Here is a 22724-nt window from a genome sequence, read left to right on the forward strand (position 1 = left end):
AGAGCGGTTTTGCCATCTCCGCTCATTATCATCATTATAAACCCAGCCCAGAATCACAGAATCTCCTAGATTGGAAAAGCCCTGTAAAATCATCCAGTCCAATCATTACCCTGACACTGATAACCCACCACCAAACCATGTCCCTGAGCACTATGTCTACACGACCCTTAAATCCCTCCACCACTGCCCTGGGTAACACGTTCCAATGCCCGATGACCCTTTCAGTAAAGAAATTCTCCCTAATATCCAATCTAAACTTCCCTTGGCACAACTGGAAGCCATTTCCTCTTAACCCATACGTATCCCCACCAGCAAACGGGCAGCACGCTCTCCCTGAGCCCTCCTGCTGCCGCCCCGCTTGAGCCACGACTGAACCCTGGAGCAGACGGTCCAAACCCACTTGGCCATACGTGAAGCGTAGTTTGCATGAAGAAGTTCAGAAGGGGTAACCAGACAGTTTAAGCCAGGCGTGAGAACAGAGACTATCCCCAAACGGTTAATGCCTGGGAGGGCGAGGGGAATACAGAAAGGAGTCCGTACTGCTCAGCCGCACACACACACACACACACACACAGAAAAATCTCAGTTTACATTTGCTGGCAGGTTTCCCCCACAGGATGTCTGTTTGCATGAACTCAAACAACAAACCTTGGCTAGAAATCCCAAATAAAGTAGAAACATGAAGGACTTGCAGCCCGTCTCGCTTCCAGCAATCCCTCATTTCCCCCGATGCCTGCAGAGGAGCTGGAGATGTGCTCCAAGCTCCTGCTGGGAAAGAGCAGCTCCAACGGGGGACATGGCAGCCCCAGCCCCAGGAGCACCAGTGGGACTTGGGAGCAGCCACCCCTCTCCCACCACCCAATTTCCCCGGGGAGCCACACCAAGGATGTGTGATGCTTTGGAACTCCCAGAATCACAACCGCCTCCTCCCACTGCAGAGCTTCAGCCCTTCCCACCTCCTCAACGAGGGTGAGCAGCCGCAGTGAGTCCTCCCCAGGCAGACATCCCATCCCACGCGTAGGCAGAAGCAGCAGGCGTCCGGCCTCCTGCTCTTCCCCACACCGTGCAGAGCCCTGCCACCCTGTGAACCTCACCCTTTCCTGCCCTCCAGACTCACCAGCAGATCCACAAACACCTCTGTGCACACAGTGGCCTGACCCACCTCATCACCACCTTCATCCAGCCACCTGTTGTGGGTTCAATGTAAATGGATGGGAAGGTCACCTACCTTGGCCTCCACCAGATCCGAGACACATCAAGTTACATTCAAACCATTAAACAGAGATATTGCAATAAAGAAAATAACTACTAGCTTTGCTGGGTATTCCAGCTCTGGAGTCCCCAACATTGGCAAGACATGGACCTGGTGGAGCGGGGCCAGAGGAGACCACACAGATGATCAGAGGGCTGGAGCCCCTCTGCTGGGAGGAGAGGCGGAGAGAGTTGGGGGGGTTCAGCCTGGAGAAGAGAAGGCTCCGGGGAGATCTCAGAGCCCCTTCCAGTGCCTAAAGGGGCTCCAGGAGAGGTGGGGAGGGACTTTTTCCAAGGACATGTAGTGATAGGATGAGGGGGCATGGCTTCAAATTGGAAGAGGGGAGATTTAGATGAGATATCGGGAAGAAATGTTTCCCTGTGAGGGCGGTGAGCCCCTGGGGCAGGTTGCCCCGAGAAGCTGTGGCTGCCCCATCCCTGGAGGTGTTCAAGGCCAGGTTGGACGGGGCTTAGAGCAACCTGGGCTGGGGGGAGGTGGACTGGATGGTCTTCAAGGTCCCTTCCAACCCAAACCATTCTGTGATTCTATGATTCTACAATTTTGGCTTTTTACCTGATTGCTCGTTAGAGCATCGCATTTCCCAGGAGAAACTATGGTGGTGAGACATACCAGGGGGACACAGGGAGGGGTGTTCCCTGCACATACCTCCCACGGCAACGCAGGAGAGTCATACCTGAGCAGATGAGTCCTGGATTTCATTGGTTTCTTTCGGCACCTAGACAGTTGGAAAGAGAAAGAAAAAAATATCACTGCCCAAGGACCTGCACTGACCAAAGCACGTGCTTATTGTTGGCTCCAGGATTGAAGAGCGCACTGCTTCCCATGGCACGGGAAACATCCAGGGAGTGTCCACTGGGCACCAGTCATTCATAGCGACATGAGGGAATAGCTTTTGATTAAATCTCTCAAGTCTTTGGGTGGGTTTTGCAGTTTCTTTTGGTTTTGAAGCTAATCAGTCCTGAAGAGGGCCAGCACGGGATGGGAACTGGTGTGATGTGGGGCAGAATCGTCCTGTGGGTTCCCACTTGCAGTCAACTTACTGATGCTTAACATAAAACCTTCTCACTGCTGGGTGAGCCACTGGAGCCATTCAGGTGAGTGCTCCAGGCCTACAGAGCACAGGATAACACAGATATTAAGAGCAGGTTAAGAGGAACCCATCACCGTGTAGGCTCAGAGGACACATCTTGTAGTTTTTAAATCAGAGATTTGTCCTTACGTCTTAGCCCTAGGGAGCGAGTCCAGCTTATCTCGGGGCTACAGCCAGAACCAAAGGGCTGTCAGCACGAGAAATGCCAGGTATCATTTTGGGGGTGACCGCAGGTTACACTTGCTGGGAACTCAGACACACCGATGTCCCTCAGAGCAGACAACCAGCGTCACCTGCTCGGCATTGCGTACTCTGCCTTCTCCACATTTACTCCGGGGCAAAGCCAGCACCTAGGTAATTCCTTACGCTCGGGGCTTTTCCTAAAATCCTTCTCTTAAAGTCACAAATAGAGAAGACCCACCCTGGGGAATGGAGCAGTTAGCACAGGGCTGCTCCAGGCGCAGGGAGAGGCAGGGGTGGCAGCGCCAGCAGGGTGTCCCCGCTCCCTGGGCACGCTGGCACCAGCATCCCTGGGGATGGAGACCTTGGGCAGGACCCAGGCAGGGCATATGCCCCATCCCGCACCCAGTTCCCTCCCCAGACACTGCTCTCCCAGTCCCTCACTAGACCATCAGAAAAGGGTATTACACATGGGAGGTTCATGCCAAACGTTGACATCAGGCACTCGCCTCTTCTGCAAGCCTCTTCCAGGCAGCTATGAAGTCCTCCTAGATACCTGGCCTACAGAGATGAGGTGTCTCCCTGGGCCAACTCCAGTTCCTGTGGAAAGCCTGGGTGCTTCATGTCTTTGGGGATTTAAGTATGTGATCTGGGCCTTTTTGGCACAGATGTATTTCTTGAAAAATTGCCAAATGCTGTAAGAAAAGTAAAATCCACAAAACTTCCATTTTTCCAGCAACGCTGACAAAATGGAGGGGACCACCTTTGAAAGGACAATGCACCAAAGGGTGCAATGCGGCGGTCTTGTTGGGAGCAAGAAAGAATTTCAGAGTGATGTACAATTCCCGAGTACATCTTTCACCCCCTCCCAAAAGCAGAGCTCCAGCTGCAGCGTTACTCAACAGCTACTCAGAACTTCCCCGTGTTAAACACATGAGCGCACACAGTCATACACACACCCAGGCTTTCTTTGGCTCAGAAACTCTCCCTTTGACTCATTCTCCCTTTGCACCGAACCCATCTATGACTCGAAGGGAGGGTTTGGGTGGTGAAAGAACCACCATCCCACACGCTGGCCACCATCACCTCCTCGCATCTCAACTCCAACTGGAGACCCAAGAACTTCCAGGCTGCATTAACGCCCTGAGTTGGTCCTTTCATTTGAACCGTGTTACAGCAGAGAGGAACTCGGGCCAGCAACCCCCAAATTTGTCAGCTGCCCTCAGCCATACCTCTGGCCAGGCTGGCGAGAGCTGCCACGGGGAACCGAAGCGGTGGAGGTTGAAGGAACGCGTGCACGTGGAGTTGTAGCTGCGGCAGTGCTCGCCGGCGGCTGATGGGTCTCCCATCACGAAGATCAGTTGCTGTAGAGCACCCTGGGGAGGAAGCGACACAGAAACCATACTTTACTCACATGCTTCCTCCAGAGGAGAGGGTAAGGTCTGAGGGGGTGGTGGGGTGGGGTGTGAGAGTGGTGGCATCTCCAGCCTCTCATAGCCAGGGACTGCTTTACAGGATGGTTTAGACAATCAACATCTACTCCCCACCTTCAAGAGCTGGATGCAAAGATCCTGGGAGCAAAGGCCAAGAGCCAGCAATGCGCGAGCTGTTCTTGAGTTCAATAACAGTGAGGATTCCAGAGGTGCTGAGCACACTGCAGGAGCAGGCCCTTACTCCAGGAGAGCATCCTCCACCGGCCCAGCCCGAGCAGCACCCCAGTGCAGGGCCAGTACCGAAAGGGACCCGTCGACGGGCTGACAAACAAGGGTGCGTGAGGAGAGAAACCGAAGGGGAAATATTGGGTACAGGAGAGGATTTACAAAGGAGAAGAGAACAAAGCACAATATCGGACCCCCAGCACGGACCGCCAGACAGAGGAGGGAGGAAGGCAGATACACAGGGATGCCCATTTGCCTGCAGAAGGCAAAATGTCAACCTCCAAGGTTCAGCACTTGTCAGAAGCAAAACTGATTCAAAAAGGGCTTCGCCACCTTACTAGGCTGCCTTGGCATTGCCTTCATTAAGCTCAGGGTGACTGAAATAATTTGGTAGTAACACAGCACCACTGATGCTCAAGCAGCTTTTATGCATGACAACCATTCAGAAGGAACATCTGAGCCAGCTCAGTCCATCCAGTGGTTCTCTGCTACCTCCCAGCAGCAGCAAGTGCTGAGAGGAGCACGTCCAAGCTGCCAGCTGATCTCTTCACTAAATGAGCTGAAATCTTCCTCCCCGGGCTGGAGGTGCAGCTGGGCAACCCACTATAAACCAGGGACGAGGATAGAGCTACTCCACAGAAACGAGGAAGAGCTTCAGATTGATGACACAAACCAAGGGTTGATCTCAGAAACACCACTTGGACTTTTTCTGTGAGAGCGAGATCTGTTTGATCCCCTCAGTTTCTGCGTTTGAGGTTGACCATCAGATACATTGCAACACAAAGCCTGAGAGCCTTTGAATTTATCAGGCGTTTTAACAAGGCCATCTACTTTGACCCGCTGGGAAACCTTTGCTTGTGAAGTCCTCAGAGCAGGGACTTTATCTTCAACACATGCATGGGACAAGCTCCACAGCCAAACGCTTCGTGTGCTGACTGCGCAGATGACTTCTGTACATGGTACAAGCCATGGTCAACATGAGAAGGTAAGTGTAAGTCCATAACCTAGAGATCTCTACTGCTGACCTCATTGCTGGCGCTTGAGCTGCCCTGACCCCAAAAGCAAGCACGCTGCACAATCCAAAGCCTTTGCAGAGCTCACCCTCCCCAACCGTAAAAATAAACGGTGTGTTTTAGGAGGAGAAGGCAACAGATTCCTTCCTCACTTCATGCAGCTAGAGCAGACCATGTCCTCAAACACAGCCCTGCCCAGGTCTGCCCAGCTCTCACCTTGAAGGGGATCTCGAAGGACTCGATCAGGCCTCCGATGATGATCAGCCCCTCGGTGTTCACTCCCATCCCAAAATAACTGGACCAGCTCACTCTGTCCACCAGCCGACAGTCCACATGCAACTCCAGTCTCTCCAAGGAGATGCTGAGAGCAACTTGGTGCCAGCGCCCATCGCCGAGAAAGGAAACTGGGAACCTGTGTGCCCCGGAGCAAGAAGGGAAGAGGCACAACATGAAACTTAGGTCTCGCACCTTATGCAGGTCTAAGCTTCACCCTTCACAGCTCCCAGGGTCCTTCAGGTATCCATCCTTAGTGCAGATGCAAAGGACAGTACTAGAGAAATTAAGTCTACCTTATTGTCATAAAGAAGCACCATCACTTCTCTTCCAGCACGGGAACGCTATTTCTATCCAATGGATTTGGGCCCATTTACAAGCAGTTGAGATGTTTGGGACATCATTGGTATTTGTGTTTCTACCCACTTGATCTATCCCCAGGTATTCGAACATTTTTGTCCTTTGCTTTCTTTTCCAGACCTGCATCATTTTGACATAGTGGAGTTGGGCAGCGACTACCTGTGCAGTCACACCACCAGGTCTGAGGGACCATCGCCCAGGTGGGGGGACATGACCTTGATTCAGCTGAGGTGGGGTCAGAGCAGCGCTGCTCAAATCCCAGAGTGGGAAACCTTAACTCTGGCCTTGGGAGTAGAAAAGAAAGTATGAGAAGACAGGAAAAAAGCACCTGAACTGGAACTTACTCATAATGTCTCCTCCTCGTGGTGACAAAGACCAAGGCGTATGGGTTAATCCTGATCTGGAAGAGCACGTTGCTCCGATGGCTAAGGATGGTCACTAGGCTGGTGTCCTCCTTCAGTGAGTACCTGAGCTTCATCAGCACGCTCAGCTCATCTGCAAACCTAGCGGAAAGACGCGACGCATGGCATCCCACACCAGCTGCTGTGTCCCCATCAACTGCCCTCTTAGCACAAAAAGAAAAACCCCAGTCACAGCACAAATGAGCTCAGTGTGATCGAAAAAGAAAAGAAACAAGAGCAAACAATCATTCCGGTTGTAAGGTCAGGTACTGAAATGAAGCAGCCCGGCCAGAATTAGCACTGCCCCTATAACCTTAACGCAATCTCAGGTGCAATCTCAGCACTTGCTTATGTGGCTGTGCGTCATTTTCCACGGGACTCTGCTGAGACCGGATGGTAACCTGGTTACAAGCAGCTCTTCAACGCTGCCTTCTCTCACCACCTCCAGTGTCCTTGTCCACAGCAAGCTACGGCCCCGTATCAAGTATGGCAAAGGTCCAATCTGGCCTATGCCCCCCAGACCAGTTCCTGGGCATCAATCATGCTGAGGGATAAGGCTATGCTGTCATCTCTTGCTCTCTCCAGTTTTGTGCTGGAGCAGAGAGGTCTTCCTGATGGGAACACCAAGAAAACACATTCCTGGAAACGCTCAGTTAAGCACTGTGCCGGTGTGTCTTCCCTGCACACGGTTAAGAACAATGGAAGAAAGTGAAGAAGCGCTGAGCTCATAAGAGCATAGAGTGGATGCATTATCTCTGTGTCGTTATGGAACGGCGTCTTAAAGTAACCCCTCAAACCACCAAGCATGCACGAGATGGTTTTGAGCACCGCCACCCCAACCCCATGCCCCTGCAGGCGGCCTACCTGTCCCCAAAGGCCTCCCGCGTAGGGATGTTGAGGGTAGCGTACTGCCCGATCTCCAGGACGCTGCAGTTGGCTTCGTCATAGCCGAAGGAAATATTGCTGAGGTCCTGTGCGTGGGAAGTAATTTTGTCCAGCAAATTCACTTCATCTGCATCGGGGGAGAAGAAAGAGATGCTCAGTAGTGAGATAGTTTCACTACAGGGCTCTGCTCTCTGTGTTCTACCTACTAGACAACAGACAACCCCCCCTCCCCCCAGGAAGAAGGGAATGCAAGTTGGGAAAATCAAAATAATTCACAAATGCAGTAAACTTGGACAAAAACAAACATTCAGACCATCTCAGAAGCAGCCAGGTGATCTTTCTGAAACAGGAATACATGTTTTGAGGTCAGCGTCCCACAGACACGAAGGGCCATTGCTACCCCAGCAGCGCTGGTACCTTTATGACCATATAGTTGGGATGCTGAGGACTGTGAAGCAGAGTCTGGGACACAAATGTCCCAAACCACAAGTCCTGCATCAGCTGGGTACAGAAACTCCTGCTCAGTCCTTTCCCACGCTCCCTTGTTGAAGCTTGCCCATTTGCAATAAAGAATTGGACCAAGGGGCAGGATGAAGTTATTGTGTCCTTCACCGAGGCGGGTGTCCTGACCGGAGCCTCGGGGCGCTCCCCTCTGCGCAAAGCCACGTTCATCATGGTGACAAGGTCAGGAGCTCCACTGGGAGCTGTGCATCACACAACAGCCCTTTCCCAGAGGGTGAAAGGTCCACTTTCAGAACTATGCTGTGAACGCGCAAGGTGGTTTGAACTGGGCAAGGGCCCCTGGTCTGGGCTATTTGGCAGCACCATCACTTCAGGCTCATGAGGAGCTTTTATCTCCCTTGGTGAACAGAGACATTCCCTTTCCAAGTTCATTCTTTAACGAAAGAACTTTAACTAAACTCTTTAACTAAATGAACTACAGAAATACCTGAACAAAAATTTGTTTCAAACCACAAAATTTCTTGTTCCCCTCCATTAGCAAGAAAAATTGCAGACATCTGGCTCTACCTAGACACACTTTTTCTACCTCCAAGACATCTACAAGCAGGTCCCTCCTTTCTGCTCATCCCTTTATTCTTCTGGGCAGCGTGGCAATAGCCCTGCCACCTGCAAAGGGTGGGATGAGGGACGGACCCAGGGCAACATCCCACGGGCCCAGACTTGCAGGAGGGGTCTGGATCACTCCGGACCCACAGCCGCTTTACTGGGAGGGCTTGGACAATCCCACTTGGTGACTTGTCAACTGGAATCCTGCCAGTACCATCTGCACTAGCATCTGCCATCACTTGGGAGGCATCCAGCCTCTGCATTCACGCTAATTCCCACTGGCGACGAGGTGCGAGATTTATTTGAGGGCAGATGAACAGCCTCGGGCATGCTGCAGCCTGACGGGAGATATACGCACCGTATAGATCTGCTGCTCTGGAAAAATCACAAGTCAATTGAGCAGAAAGCTGCTTTGATCCCGGTCAGACGCTAACGCAGCAGTCCTGCCACCTCCTCCTCAGAAGATCTAGCATGGGAAAGAGCCCCGCGCTGGGAAGGAGGAGAGGGAATGGGGTCCCGCAGGAGACGTGACTGTTTGTGGTGACTTGGGATTTCACCTGGCATTTCCCCAGCTCTGCACAGGGTCACAGCATCAGCGTGTTCCCAGGCAACTCTCAGCTCAGCAACACGAACATGCAGCAGCCTTGGGCAGCGGGAAGGTTGCAGAGCTGGTACCAATGCGGACAGGGTGCAGGGCTGAGCCCCTCAGAGATGTGAGCAGCCAGAAACCCTGAGACGGTACTGAGGTTATCGGTGTTGCAAGTGAAGTGCGTGCACAGCACGGGGAATTAATCTGAGACCGAACACAGCTGACAGAGGCAGGGGAAAAAAAAAAAAAAAAAAATAAAATCAGGCATGTTTCTCCCTTCTCATTCCCAGGCGGTTTTGGGAGGTGATTTCCCAGCTTCTGACTCCAATGGATGTGCCAAGACCTGCACGCTCCATCTCCAGGGGTGCAGCCCTCACCACCCATCAGCTTCGCTGCCCATTGCAGGCAGACACGGGTGAATTCGGTGGATGCTATCAGGTGAAGAGCCTTCCTACCAGCTGCAGCTGCGGACTTAGTACCAGAAACTATGGGCTGACAAGGAAGTTTTCCTGGGCAGGGTATGGCCTTAAAACACGACTCCAGCATTTGCTGAAAGTTAAAAACGTGGTCCATGACAACATGTGCCTGGAGGGTTGAAGTTAAGCGTGTGCTTTCCGAAATAAAGCAGCAGAGACTCCTCTCCCCGTGGGCCGAGAAGTGGAGGCAGCCGGAGGGCGAGGACAGGGACAGGGCCACACCAGCAGGGTCAAACAGCCAGGGCTGGTGTTTGCCCCCCTCACCAACCCCCAGAGAAGAATTTCCCATAAAAGAAAAACAGAATTAGGAGTGAAATTAATGAGATTGCTGAAGTCCCAGGCAAGGGGACAGGTAGGAGGCACAACCCATCACAGCCGAGGGAGCGGCTGTCCATGGCATGGACCACCAGCGCACCCCGCACCTCACAGAGAAGGCAGAGAGGAGCTGGTCAAGAGCTTCGCCCTGCCGTCAGAGCCTGAGCGTCACGGGAAGGATTTAGTCGTGTTCCCATCCCTACGGACACCTCCCTACACATCTACAGGCCCAGCGGGAACGGCAGAGCAAGAGCTGAGCACAGGCGCCCCACAGCCCCCACAGGATGCGGGCAGTTCAGGGGACGATGCCAAACCTCTACTGGAGACAAGCAAGGACAACCGAATGACAACAGGTCACTTCAAACGTTGCGCACGGGCCAACCTCAGCAAGGACAAGCATCGGCCAGTGGAGCCGGAGCCAAGAACGCGGCCCCCCACGCTCGGGCTAGCCAACCCCCGCGCCCGGGCTAGCCCACCCCCACGGTCATGTTTTGGGAGAAATGCTTCCAAGGCTGAGGACCACAGCAGCCAGTGGAAAGGGGGACACCCATAAAGAGCTATTAGAGCCACATCGTGGAACTGCCGAATCCCACCCCACGAACCCATTGCGATGCTCGGTGTGGCATCTTAAACCCTGGCCATCAGCTGCAGTAGTTATACCCTGGGCAGCTCAGCCACTGCAAAGACCACTTTCCCCCAAAAGCCAGAAGAGGAAAGTTGAAATAAACGATGTGCCTCCCCACCACCAGCCCTCCCGCAGAGCTGGGGAAGCTGGAAAGCAGATTCCCTTCTGCCCGCTTTACCAGTTCCAGACTGCAGCTCTCCCACATGCACGGCTTTTTCTTCCCAACTCCCTGTTCTCCAGAAGCAGCTTTCCGTGTGTTTATTTTAGCCGCATCTGGCTCATTTCTGCACTGGTGGGATGAGCCGGTGGGGCCGCCGAAAAGCCTGCAGCAGAAACCCACAGCTGCACGAGCCATCAGATGGGATCCATCTATCGCAGAGACTTTGAAGAGCGCCTTGCTGCAATAGCTGCGGCTCACGGCACCGCTCGCCCATCCTGGGGCGGCAGCTGTTTACGACACCGGATTTACTGCTCAACCCGCCTCAACACCAAAGCTTTCACTTGCAAAAGGATTAGCCAAGGGCCAACTCTCCATCCTGACACCGCTGCGTTTCTGGGCGTTACAGGAACGTCACGGATTTGCTTTAAATTTCAAAGCAGGTTTATTTTCTCTCTCTGCCTTAACCCCCGGGAGCAGATGCGTGGCTTCTCAAGGACACGGATTACCTGTGGAAGCAGTTCTCAGCTGCGAGGTCTGAGTCACCCGCTACCAGAGAGGAGGGTCACAGCCTCTCTGGGCGCTGGCTAATCCCAGGCAGGTGGATGCTGAGGATGCAGCGAGTGCAGCCACCGCAGCAGCCAGAGCCAGGGACCGGACAGCCCATACACCCGATACGGTAATTCTGGTTCCTTTACAAAAAATCATGTTTTCTCATGAGCTTTCAGCTTTCCCAGGTGCCTTATCCCCAAAGGCTTTCACCCCACCACCAGGCTTCCCCATCTCCTTCCAGCGGCCATCAGTGAGCAGCTCCGCTCACAAACGCTCTTTCCGCTGCTGCGGAGCGACCTTCACCACCGGCACGCTCCCACCGCCACCCTGCCGTGCTCGCCGTCCAGCTGTGCTGGCATTGGGCTCTGGACCAGGGTTCTTCCTTGCCCACCTGCAGAAAAGCCAGGCAAGACTGCCCGCGGTGCGCATTCAGACATTCAGCATGCCAAACCAACACCTTTGCTATTCAACCTCAAACCAAAAGCCTGCAGAATGGTTATTTCTATGCTGGAAAGGAGATTCCTGGAGTTCAACAGCTACTGCCAAATTCAGCTTGCCTCCGGGCTCCTACAGCAGCGCAGGAATCTTCACAGGCATCTCGTTGCCAGCGAGGCTTGTGCACGGGCCAACCTCAGCAAGGACAAGCACCGGCCAGTGGAGCCGGAGCCAAGAACGCGGCACCCCACGCTCGGGCTAGCCCACCCCCACGCTCGGGCTTTGGGAGAAATGCTTCCAAGGCTGAGGACCACAGCAGCCAGCAGAAAGGAGGACACCCATAAAGAGCTATTAGAGCCACATCATGGAGCTGCCGAATCCCACCCCATGAACCCATTGCGGCGCTCGGTGTGGCATCAGGAGGTCTCTGCCTCCGAGAGCCCAGAAACCCAGAGAAACGGCCAGACTGCTCTTGTGTTTTAGGGCAGATATCGCAGCAATCCGAAGCTGGGGCTAGAGGACCAAACCCGCAGAGACTTGCAAGGCTCAGCGAAAGATGTGTTCTCTGATTATCAGCTGTGTGCCCTGGACCATCATTACCTCCACAGCTGTGGTCTGAGCACACTGGTGCACTTTAAGAGATGCTTATTATAAAAACTATGACTTCTTGTTTGTTTCCTTTGTAAAAAAAGTTAAACAGTAAATCCAAAAAAAAAAAAAATATGCGTGCATCCCTTCTTCAAAATGAAGTCACTTAGAAAAACACACGGAAAGAGGGATTAAAGACTTTACCCCACCACTCTGAGAAGTTATAAACAAATTCCAGTTCAAATATTAAGCACACATTCAGCACCCACATTTCCAGGATAAAGGAGAGCTGAAGGCAGAGGGGTCTGCGTCTGCCCCTGCACGGTTTGGTGTTGGGGACTTTGTCGATGTACCCGCATCTGACTATAAGCTCCATCTTTTCAATAAGGGGTTTTCCCACCCTCATCCCTCTTTTGGCCCCATGTTAAATTCCCAAGGAACAAGAGGAGGAACAGGAAACACAGACATATGCCCTGGTCAGACTGGGGACCCAGAGGACAACCCCAAAGGCAAATCCACCCTTCAAGAAGGAGGGCAGGCAGCCAGGGCACCTCGCAGGGAGGGGTTTGGGTTACCCTGCAAGGCCAGTCGGGACCACGCCGGGTGTGCAGGCACCCACCAGCCCGGCCTGGGCAGCGGGGAGGGAAGGTGACAGGGAGCACCCAGGGCCAGCGAGCCGGGGGACCCCGGTGCTGGCAACGCCTGGCAAACAGGCGCAGTCCCAAGGGTGGCAAACACAACAGGCAGAGCCGGCCACTGGTAATGGGGTCCACGGGCAGCCCCAGGCAACGCCAGCCACGAACTGGGGCCAGCATCCCCCACGGAGCACGGACAAGTGCAAAGGAGGGACCTCTCTGCTGTGAGGGCGGCAGAGCAGTGGCAGAGGCTGCCCAGAGAGGTGGGGGAGTCTCCCCCTCTGGAGCCATCCCAAACCCGCCTGGACGCCGTCCTGTGCCACTGCTGGAGGTGCCCCTGCTCTGGCGGGGGGTGGGATGGGGGAGCTCCAGAGGGCCCTTCCAGCCCTCACCAGTCTGGGGTGCTGTGAAAGGGAGACATGGGCAGAACCTGGTCTGGAGAAAAGGCTACGGCGTGGCTGCAAAGTCCACCCCATGAGACAGAGACAAAGATGAGGCAGGAGACAAACATACAAGCAGTCCTACCAGGAGACAAGCTATGTCCAGTATAGGTCCATAGTCCATCCAGGAGGCAAAGCGGGGCTGGAGGCAAACACCCCACCCCACAGCTCAGGGGAGGGCTGGGGGCACACGGCTCAGCTTCAATGGGGCTGCTGGGATGAGGGTGTGGGTGGAGGTCCCAGGTGAGGCCGGGCAGTGCCATTAAGGTCCATTAGCGCTCTCAGGCACCAGATAGGCTTCAGCAGTGGTCCTCCATCATCCCATCCCACCCCTGGGACTGCATCCCAGAGGAAGGTGTTCCTTGGGGGGCCACCCCCGGTTGCAGATACAGGAAAGCGACCATATGTGCTTTCCCCTGGCTTGTACACACATGTGACACTTGTACTCGGCTTTACATTATCCCCAAAGAAGGGAAACGAGGGAAAAAGGAATGATATTCCACACCATAAAACATAATTGGAGCCCTGGGAGAGCTCGTAACAGGGTCTGTCAGACTGAGTCACTTCCCCTGGACGTGGCACCACTGGTTGGGACCTGAAATAACTGGGCTGGACAGGCCCTGGGGACAGGCCCAGAGGACAGCCCCGGTGCTTGCTGGCCGGGGAACGGAGCGTATGACCTAACGAGTCTTGTCTGCCTCTGAGTGCCTTACGAAAACATCCTGCCAGAAGTCTGCTTAGGATCACGGGCCGTGCACTTCAAACTCCGAATTAGAGAGGCTTGTACATCGCAGCTAGAATTTAATCATATAGGCTCACTGCATTAAGCGATGGAAAAAGAGGACTTTATGCTGGGGCAAGGGCTTCCTGGCACCTCACACCACTGACACCACCACGTTAGCACAGGCATGGACCGTGGCCAAGCATTCCAAACAAGACAGCCCTCCCAAAAGACAGATGGTCCTCCACTCCTCTCTTGACAGCTCACACTCCTCCACCCTTTGCCTCTTGAAGGACGTTCTCGGGCTTGGAGGTTGTGCCTGACCTTCTCCGGACCAAGGGGACCCAAGATGGCACCTTCAAATTTGTTTGGACTTACCTGCTGACTCTGCACATTGGGTGGACAAGGTCAAGGACACCTCGGTAGCGTTGTGTTTGCAGGACATCAACCCTCCAGCAGCTCTTCCTGCTTCTCTTTCTACCCTGGCATTGCTTGTAATGTAAATAATGTCCACGGAAGCCATCCGTGTCATCTCCCACGCCACGTTTGTTTCCTACTGTTCCCATTTCCCTTGGCACCTAATGATTTCTTTTTAAGGGCAACACCACAAGTGGCACGAGATGAGGTTTATGCCGAAGCGCACAGAGCTCGCAGTGACGGACCCGCGCTCGGAGGGGTACGCAACAGCATTCCAGCCTTCGCCTCCCTGCTCCGGAGAGCGGAGATAATTTGGTTTTGACCCAGTGGCTGCATGTTGAAGCCAAAGCAGGAAGAAAAAAGAAAAAAAAGAACAAGCACATTTCTCACGGAGGACGTTGTACCTATTAGTGGAAGAATGAATGCAACCACCCACCCACAGAGAGGACAGAGAATCTCAGGGAAGCGAAACCTTTTCAGAAGAAAGAGCTAGCCGTACACATTGTTTAGACAGGAAAAATCGTAGCACAGGCTGCTTTTCAAGCTCATTACGCAGATCTGCAGGCGTGCTGCCGCTCCTTTGTACGGGCCCAGCACGGGGGGCTCTGCCGGGATGGGGACGGGGCTTTTGGGGACAAAGCCCGGGGAGGAGGAAGGGCTGCTGGAAGTTGAGGATGACCCCGAATAAGGATACGCCGGCTACAAGAAAAAATAGGCCAAGTGGCAGGAAAAGAAGAGAGCCTGTGAAAGAGCTTTCGGGAGAAGAGCAATGGGAACAGGAAAGTGAAGAGTTTAAGAGTTGTTAAACCCACAACGGGGACGATGAAACCAGAGTGGCCACAGGAGCGGGGAAGTGGGCTTGGAGGGCATTTCAGCCTTCAGCTTCACCGTCCTCATCAGGTGTTCTCTCTGCAAATCTCAACTGCCCAAGCCATGAGACGGCGTGAAAATCTCACCCCATTAACTGAAAGAGGAGGTTTCCTGCCCTCGTGGCGATGGAAAGGCTTTGCAAACATGGAGGAAATAAATATCCCAACAGCTGAGAAATGACAGTCTGAAGACCCTCTTGAAGGAGGTGCTGTGAAGGGCTGGGAGGAAAGCTCACAAGGGCTCCACAGGATTTGGTGGCCTCACTTGGGTTGGGTTGGTTTGGGTTTGTTTTTTTTAATAAGAAAACAAAATAGAAGTCACTTCTAACCTTCCCAAAACACGTACTGGGAGATCCTGCAGAGCTCCTCAACCATCTCCTTCCTGAGCAACTGAGAGAGTTAACCTCAACCCAAAGCTCCTGGTCTCCAGGGAAGTGCTCTGAGGTGCTACGCTTCACCCCAGCCTTGCACACCCCTCACCCCCAGGCCACACGCATACCTTGGTGTGTCTCCTGTCCCCTGTTCTCCTCGTACCCTCCCCAGTTCCTCCTTCCTCTGCTCTGTGCGGGCATGTCCTGTCCCCTCCCGGAGCACTGACAGCAAATACTACTGGGTTGAGCTCAAACCCTGGCTTTACTCAAGCCAAACGCTGTGGAAGTGATGTTTTATCTATATTCAGGGCTTAATAGGTTTAGCTAGAGGGGTATTTTAAAATGGATTTCATTTAAACCTGTGCAGATCCCCGCACGGCCACTCTTCAATCTGTTCAAGTCGGCCTCACAGCAATTAAACTTAATTACTGAATCACAGTGAATCAGCACAAACCAAATTTGAACTGCGCTACGATGCCTATACAGAGGATTCTGTGGGATCAATTTGAAAACAACTAAAACACGAACCAGTAAAACCTGTGTGAGACTGAGTGGGGACAAGTCCCAACACCATTGGCCCTCCCTGTCACTAGTAAATAAGCTGCTTTTTCTTGCTCCGTTGTCAAAGTAAAATAATAGCAAATTCTGCAAACTACTACACTCCAGGGGCTCGTTCCCAGCACCGGCATGCCAGGAGCATCCCTCTCCGTGGTTTTGTTTTATAGGGTTGGAAGATGCACAGACAAATAGGCACAAAGCCACCAGTGAAAAGCAATGAAGGGCCGATTGTGAAAACCTCTTCTTGGTGGGATGGCCGGCACCAAGCAGGGCAGCCCACGGCACAGCCAGACTTTCACAGAATCAGAGCATCCCAGACTGGTGGGGGCTGGAAGGGCCCTCTGGAGCTCCCCCATCCCCCCCCCCGCCAGAGCAGGGGCACCTCCAGCAGTGGCACAGGACGGCGTCCAGGCGGGTTTGGGATGGCTCCAGAGGGGGAGACTCCCCCACCTCTCTGGGCAGCCTGTGCCACTGCTCTGCCGCCCTCACAGCAGAGAAGGCCCTCCTCAGGTCCAGATGGAACTTCCTATGCTCCAGTCTGTGCCCGTTCCCTCTTGTCCTGTCACTGGGCACCACTGGAAACAGACTGTTCCCATCCCCCTGGCACCCTCCCTTGAAGGATTTATCAGCATTGATAAGATTCCCCTTCAGCCTTCTCTTCTCCAGACTGAACACCCCCACGTCCCTCAGCCTTTCCTCAGCAGAGAGATGCTCCAGTCCCCTCATCATCTCTGTAGCCCTTTGCTGGACCCTCTCCAGCAGTTCCCTGTCCTTCTTGAACTGGGGAGCCCCGAATTGGACACAGTGCTCCAGATGTGGCCTCTTTCCACCCCTGATTTTCAGCATCCTCTCATGCTGACGGAGGGCACACACACACTGCTGTGCACTCACACGCACACACACCCCAAGCTCCCACGGCCAAGGCTTGTGTGGATTTGACGGACTCCAAGGTCAGGACTGTGACGAGGAGGTCCCTCCAGCCCCCATCCCTGGCTCCAGCAGCAGATGTTTGCAGGAGAGGAGAGGAAGGGGGCAGGAACAGAGCGAGCCTTTCCTGCCACTTCCCCCCAGCTCCATGCAGCGTGAGGATTTGCCGAGCCAAAGGCAGTGTCCGTGTCCGCAGCCGTTGGCACAGACCTGAGCTCAAGTCTCTCCTGTCCTGAGGAGCATTGGAGGACACTTCTGCTCAGCCGGCCGGGCTGCCCAAGAGATCCCCGGGTGCACACCGCTTGCTTTCTCTCCCTTTTGAGCTCTCACGATGTTTTGTGAAGTCTTGAACTCTTCCTAAAGCAGAACGGGATGCGTTTATAAAATCTCAGCATCACATTGTGGAGGTAGGAAAGCCAGCGGTGGCACGGCAGCACACAAGCAGCCCCTCTGCGGGCTACGCTCCCCGTGCGGCGGTAGGAAGGGAAGGAGGTGGAAGGGTTTGGTTCAGCTCCCAACTCCCCTTTCTTCACCACGGGGATCAGCAAAATACACACCAGAAGCCATAAAACTGAAATGATGGAGGTGAGTAAGGCAGAAAGATTTCTTGCAAGAGGAAATGCAATTTTGGAATGAAGCAGCAGTTTGATGGGAAATAATCTACTTTTGAAATACCTCAGTCCTCCTTTTCTCCATTACAAGTTGATCTTCACAAATATTTCTCCAGCTTAACCTCCCATTGTCTTAGACGAGTTATTTTAACGTCTGGCAGAGGTTCAGCTCGGGCTATAATTTCAACAATGTTGAAAGTGTCTCGAGTAACAAGGGAAACGGTCGGGTTAGTATTATCTTCTGCTGCAGACATACACATCTGGGAGAGATTACAGCCTGAGAAAATAAAAACAAATATGTCCAGGGAGCCCATCCTGGGAATTCCTCTCATTTCAGCAAATAAGCGCTTGGTGCACCCCAAAACCAAACCCTTCCTCCAAACTCCCCTGCTCCTGCTCCTTCCACTAGCGATGAATTGCTTCGGTTGCTTTAGTCTGACAGCGATTTTAAACTCTGTAATGTCATCCAAGGCTGAAAAACCGAAGCTTAAACCCGATACCGTTGGCGATGCGCAAGGCAAGCCAGATCAAAAGCGATACGCCCAGATGTTAGCCACTGGTGAAAGGCAACCAGAAAGGGTCTGATCGCGTGCCAGCAGCCATCTGTCACACCGCCAAAAAGCGCACGTTGGCTCGGGATCTCTGCGGCTCCCGTTTTCCAAATTACAATCAAAGTATCAAACAACTGCGGGAAAGCAGCAGCGGGAAAGCAGTGAAAGGTCCTTTGTGTTTTCAGACCCAGGGGACCCTTGTGTTCCAACACTGGTGCTGCCCCGTCAGGTCAGGCAACGGCACCCGCAGCTGTGTTTCTGGTCACAGTCACAGCTGGAAGGAGCAAGGGCACATCTGCCCAGCTGGCACAGAAAGGACTCTCAGGTCAACATGAACTGCGCCGATGAGTGTCCGCGCACAGCCAGGCGGGAGCGGGGCTGTATACACACCTTCTTGCTGCCTGAGATCCCCAGGAAAAATGACAACTGAGCACAATATATACTTCCTTAAGCATCCAAACGGATGCTGCTTCGTAACCTGCTCTGCTCAAGCAAATCTACCCGTGTGGTGACTCACGCTCATGATTCAGCATGTTGCCAGGCTCTCATTTCTAGGGGACCGCATCTGGGGAGGAATAACCCCATGCACCAGTACAGGTTGGGGGCTGACCTGCTGGAGAGCAGCTCTGGGGAAAGGGACCTGGGAGTCCTGGGGGACAACAGGATGACCATGAGCCACCAATGTGCCCTGGTGGCCAAGAAGGCCAACGGCATCCTGGGGGGCATCAAGAGTGTGGCCAGCAGGTCGAGGGAGGTCATCCTCCCCCTCTGCTCTGCCCCAGTGAGGCCACATCTGGAGCACTGTGTCCAGTTCGGGGCTCCCCGGGTCAAGAAGGACAGGGAACTGCTGGAGAGGGTCCAGCAAAGGGCTACAGAGGTGATGAGGGGACGGGAGCATCTCTCTGCTGAGGAAAGGCTGAGGGACGTGGGGGTGTTCAGTCTGGAAAAGAGAAGACTGAGGAGGATCTTGTCAATGCTGACAAATCCTTCAAGGGAGGGTGCCGGGGGGATGGGAACAGTCTGTTTCCAGTGGTGCCCAGTGACAGGACAAGAGGGAACGGGCACAAACGTGACCATCGGCAGTTCCATCTCCACCTGAGGAGGGCCTTCTCTGCTGTGAGGGCGGCAGAGCAGTGGCACAGGCTGCCCAGAGAGGTGGGGGAGTCTCCCCCTCTGGAGCCATCCCAAACCCGCCTGGACGCCGTCCTGTGCCACTGCTGGAGGTGCCCCTGCTCTGGCGGGGGGTGGGATGGGGGAGCTCCAGAGGGCCCTTCCAGCCCTCACCAGTCTGGGATGCTGGGATTCTATTTCTACATGATCATGGGTAAACTGATTTTCCTTTCGTACAGGTGGAGAAATGAAGTGGAGCGAAGGTTGGGAGGCACAGTGAGGATACGTGTGTTGAGATAAGTAGGAGGTACATGTGTGCATCCTAGCTGAAGGGAAGGACTGGAGAATTAGCTTGCCATGGAAGCTCTTGCTTGTGTTCTCTGGCAGAGGAGATGGGCAGACATCGTCCCTGCTCCCTCAAGACCTCGTGTGCCAAGCAGGAATCTCTTACACCCCAGCTTAAGCAATAAACGCTGCAGCTTTTACCCCCAGCAGCCCTACAATTCAGTCCTTGCACTGACCAAACTGATTCCTATTTTCTTCAGTGCAGCCAAAAAAAAAATCAGAGGGATTTTTCCCCAACCCGGCTGATTTTCACCTCTCAAGCTCTGCTGCCGGCCAATCCGAGGGGCTGGAGTTTTTGGCAGAGAGGTGTAGGCAGAAGGGCAACCTCCATACGAGCCGGAGATGGCCAGAAAGCATCTTCCCAAAGCTGTCACCTTTCCTGTGCTCGCAGGTCCTTTGCAGAGCCGCCTGCTCTGCTCCTAACAGCAAGCCCCGGCAACCACAGCCCTCCTCCTCTGCTGGGTCTCAGCGTATTCATGACAAAAGTGTTTTATCAACCTCCCTGCAGTGGCCCACAAGACTAATTGGCTGGGGGAAGGTGAGGGACTCAGATAGCTTAATTTTCCAAGCTTGATAAGAGCCGATGACTTCAGTCAGGAAGAAATCATATAACGCAACTGTAGAGGTCTGGCTCGGGTCACTCCCACCTTGCTTACTTCGGAAACACTGTGTTCTCGTCTTCTCGCATCCCTGCAAGAGGATGGGCAGGGTGGGCAAAGCTCCTGCCCAGCGTCTGCCGTGCCCTCAGCCTCATGCCGTGCAGTGCCCGGCAGTGGACGGTCCCCAGCCCCATCCCACGCGTACGCACCCACGGAGCGCGCACGTTCCCACTCACACCTCTTCTGACGTGTACGAAATCACAGCCTCAGGGGTGACACAGGCTGCAAACTGCAGACTTCGCAACAAACGCCTCTATGGTGAGCACAAGGCTGCAGCGGTTGTGATGGTAGATGGTGCCCCAGCCAGAAACCCCTCATGGGGCAGGAGGAGGACATCTGATTTCACGTTTAAACCTGAGTTTCCAGCACACCAGTCTGCAGAGAAAACCTCGAAACAATCACCCTGGAGTAAACGATGGTCCCGAAAGCACAGGGCAAACGTGACCGTTCCATCCCCAAAGCTGGATGCACACCAGCGCTGGAGAGAAGTTGGCGCTCGGGGAAGAGAGCTTGAGGGCAAAAGGCAGGGGACAGGCAGGGGACGCAGGGCCGGACACAAGGCTGCCAGGGACATGCTGCTGTGCTGTGCCAAGCAGGGCGGGCAGAGAGCCAGAGCCTGGCCGCGTTCGGGCTCCCCGTCACGCTCTGCTGCCTGCCAGGCTCCTCCGGCCACCCGCCCGGCCGCGACGGGACCAGGGATGGAGCTTGTTGGACACTCCAGGTCCCGACCGCTGGCAAAGGCAACTCCTGTCCATTTTTCTCAAAAGCTCAGGGTCTAATGCAGGAGAATCCCTATTGCACAAGCGTCTGGCAAACCTCTCACCTCCGTCCAAACCCATCCCAACTCAGGGAAACTCTTTCCTAGCCATGCCTTCATTCAGCAAGGCCAATTTTCCCCGTGAAAAGAATGGCCACAGGTCAGCGCGTGGTTTACCTTTGCTAAAATACAGCCACGTCATGCTGCGGTTAATCTCTTTGGAGATCCTGGCGCTCCCTGCCCAGCGGGAATGCTCCCAAGCTGAGGGAGAGGTGATGGAGAGATGCTGGTGCCGTGAGCGGTCCAGCCCCAGGCTGTGCGACCCGGACCTGCCCGAGCTGAGCTTCGCCACTGCGCCTCGCAGGCGCCTCTACCCGCTCCTCTTACTCAGCATATGACTAATGCCCGACCCAAAATTAGTACCAGCGCACTTAATTAAAGGGAAGGTTGTCCACCGCAGGCAGGCGCAGCGCTTTGCAGGGATCTGTTTCTGCTTTTCTCCCTTTCAGATCTGCTGTTGCAAGGGTCAGTGCTCAGGCTCTGACCCGGTGTTAAAATTCATTTGATCGGGAACAATGTTCTGGCGGTTGGATGTAGCTACCGCGCACCGTCTGCCCCGGGGGATCTGCAGGAACGGAGCAGGGATGAGAGAGAGACGGACGCGCAAGAGCCTCGAGCAGCAGCACCAGCCCGGCCTGGGGCAGAGCCGCGCAGGAGCAGCAGTCCCGACCATTCCCCTTGTGCTCCCTTCAACGCAGCTCACAAGAATAAAGAAAAACCTAAAAATGAGCGTTTCCCAGACTAACAAGCTGACATTTCACAGCCAAAAAGCACTCTGATTTTCACCTCGGGCAAAACATGTGCACATTTGTGATTCATTCCGCACTCGGCGGCTGCCAATTTTCCTGCACAAACTGTTGAATTGTTGCGGTTTCAACCTTTACTCAACTCCCGAACGCTCCTCCAAGTTCTTTATGCTCGGCGTTGTGCAGAGCTCCTCACCCCCCACCTCTCCCCCTCCCCTGGTACTTTTACAGCCAAAGTCCCTTTGGGGGCCTGAGTTTTGGGGGAGCTGCTCTGTGCCACGAGCCGCGGCTTTCCCAGGCCCCGGGGACAGGGACCCTGAGACCTCCCAAGCACAAAGATGTCCTCTTCTTGTAAACTCTCATTTCACCAAAGCCTCACGGGTCAGGTTCAGCCTATAATGCAGCTCGGAAAGCTCCGGGCAAATAAACTTAAACCGGGATCTCCTTCATGTGGAGAGAAGCCGTGAAACCCCAAACTGTACTGGAGGAACCGCTTTACCACCCCCCAGGAGGGGCTGACCCTCTCAGTGCTCCTTCGGTGGACATTGACCCACCACTGCTCCCCCACGTCCCGAGGCTGAGCCCCGTCTCGCCGTGGCTGGGTCCTGCGCAGAGCGGGCTCTGCAGGCGGCGAGAGTGGGTGAGGACGGGCACAGACGCTCCACTGGGACTGAAGAAGCCTCCGGCAACTGCCTTTACGGATGAGGTCCCCAGGCAGGCATGCTCGGCACACGGGCATGGGTCAACCCCTACAACAATCAGCCTTTGTAGAAAAGTCCATTGCTGGAATCCCGGGCTGCATAGGGAAGAGTGTGTCCAGTAGGTGGAGGGAGGTCATTCTCCCCCTCTACTCGGTACTGGTGAGGCCACAACTGGAATACTGTGTCCAGTTTTGGGCTCCCCAGTTCAAGAGGGACAGGGAACTGCTGGAGAGAGTCCAGCGAAGGGCAACCAAGATGACTGAGGGATTGGAGCATCTCCCGTATGAGAAAGGCTGAGAGAGCTGCGA

The 22724-nt window shown here is 54.2% G+C and overlaps 1 protein-coding gene across 1 annotated transcript in view; it reads right to left on the reverse strand.

Moving 5' to 3' along the window:
• The window catches only part of CACNA1B (calcium channel, voltage-dependent, N type, alpha 1B subunit), a 424961-nt gene that overhangs the window by 56320 nt on the left and 345917 nt on the right, over positions 1–22724 (reverse strand). The window contains 4 exon segments of the mRNA XM_009888006.1: positions 3776–3919; positions 5431–5626; positions 6192–6350; positions 7113–7260. Of these exon segments, the coding sequence (XP_009886308.1) occupies positions 3776–3919; positions 5431–5626; positions 6192–6350; positions 7113–7260 (647 nt within the window).

Source organism: Charadrius vociferus, unplaced genomic scaffold (genome assembly GCF_000708025.1).
Source record: "Charadrius vociferus isolate BGI_N301 unplaced genomic scaffold, ASM70802v2 scaffold1040, whole genome shotgun sequence".
NCBI lineage: Eukaryota > Metazoa > Chordata > Aves > Charadriiformes > Charadriidae > Charadrius > Charadrius vociferus.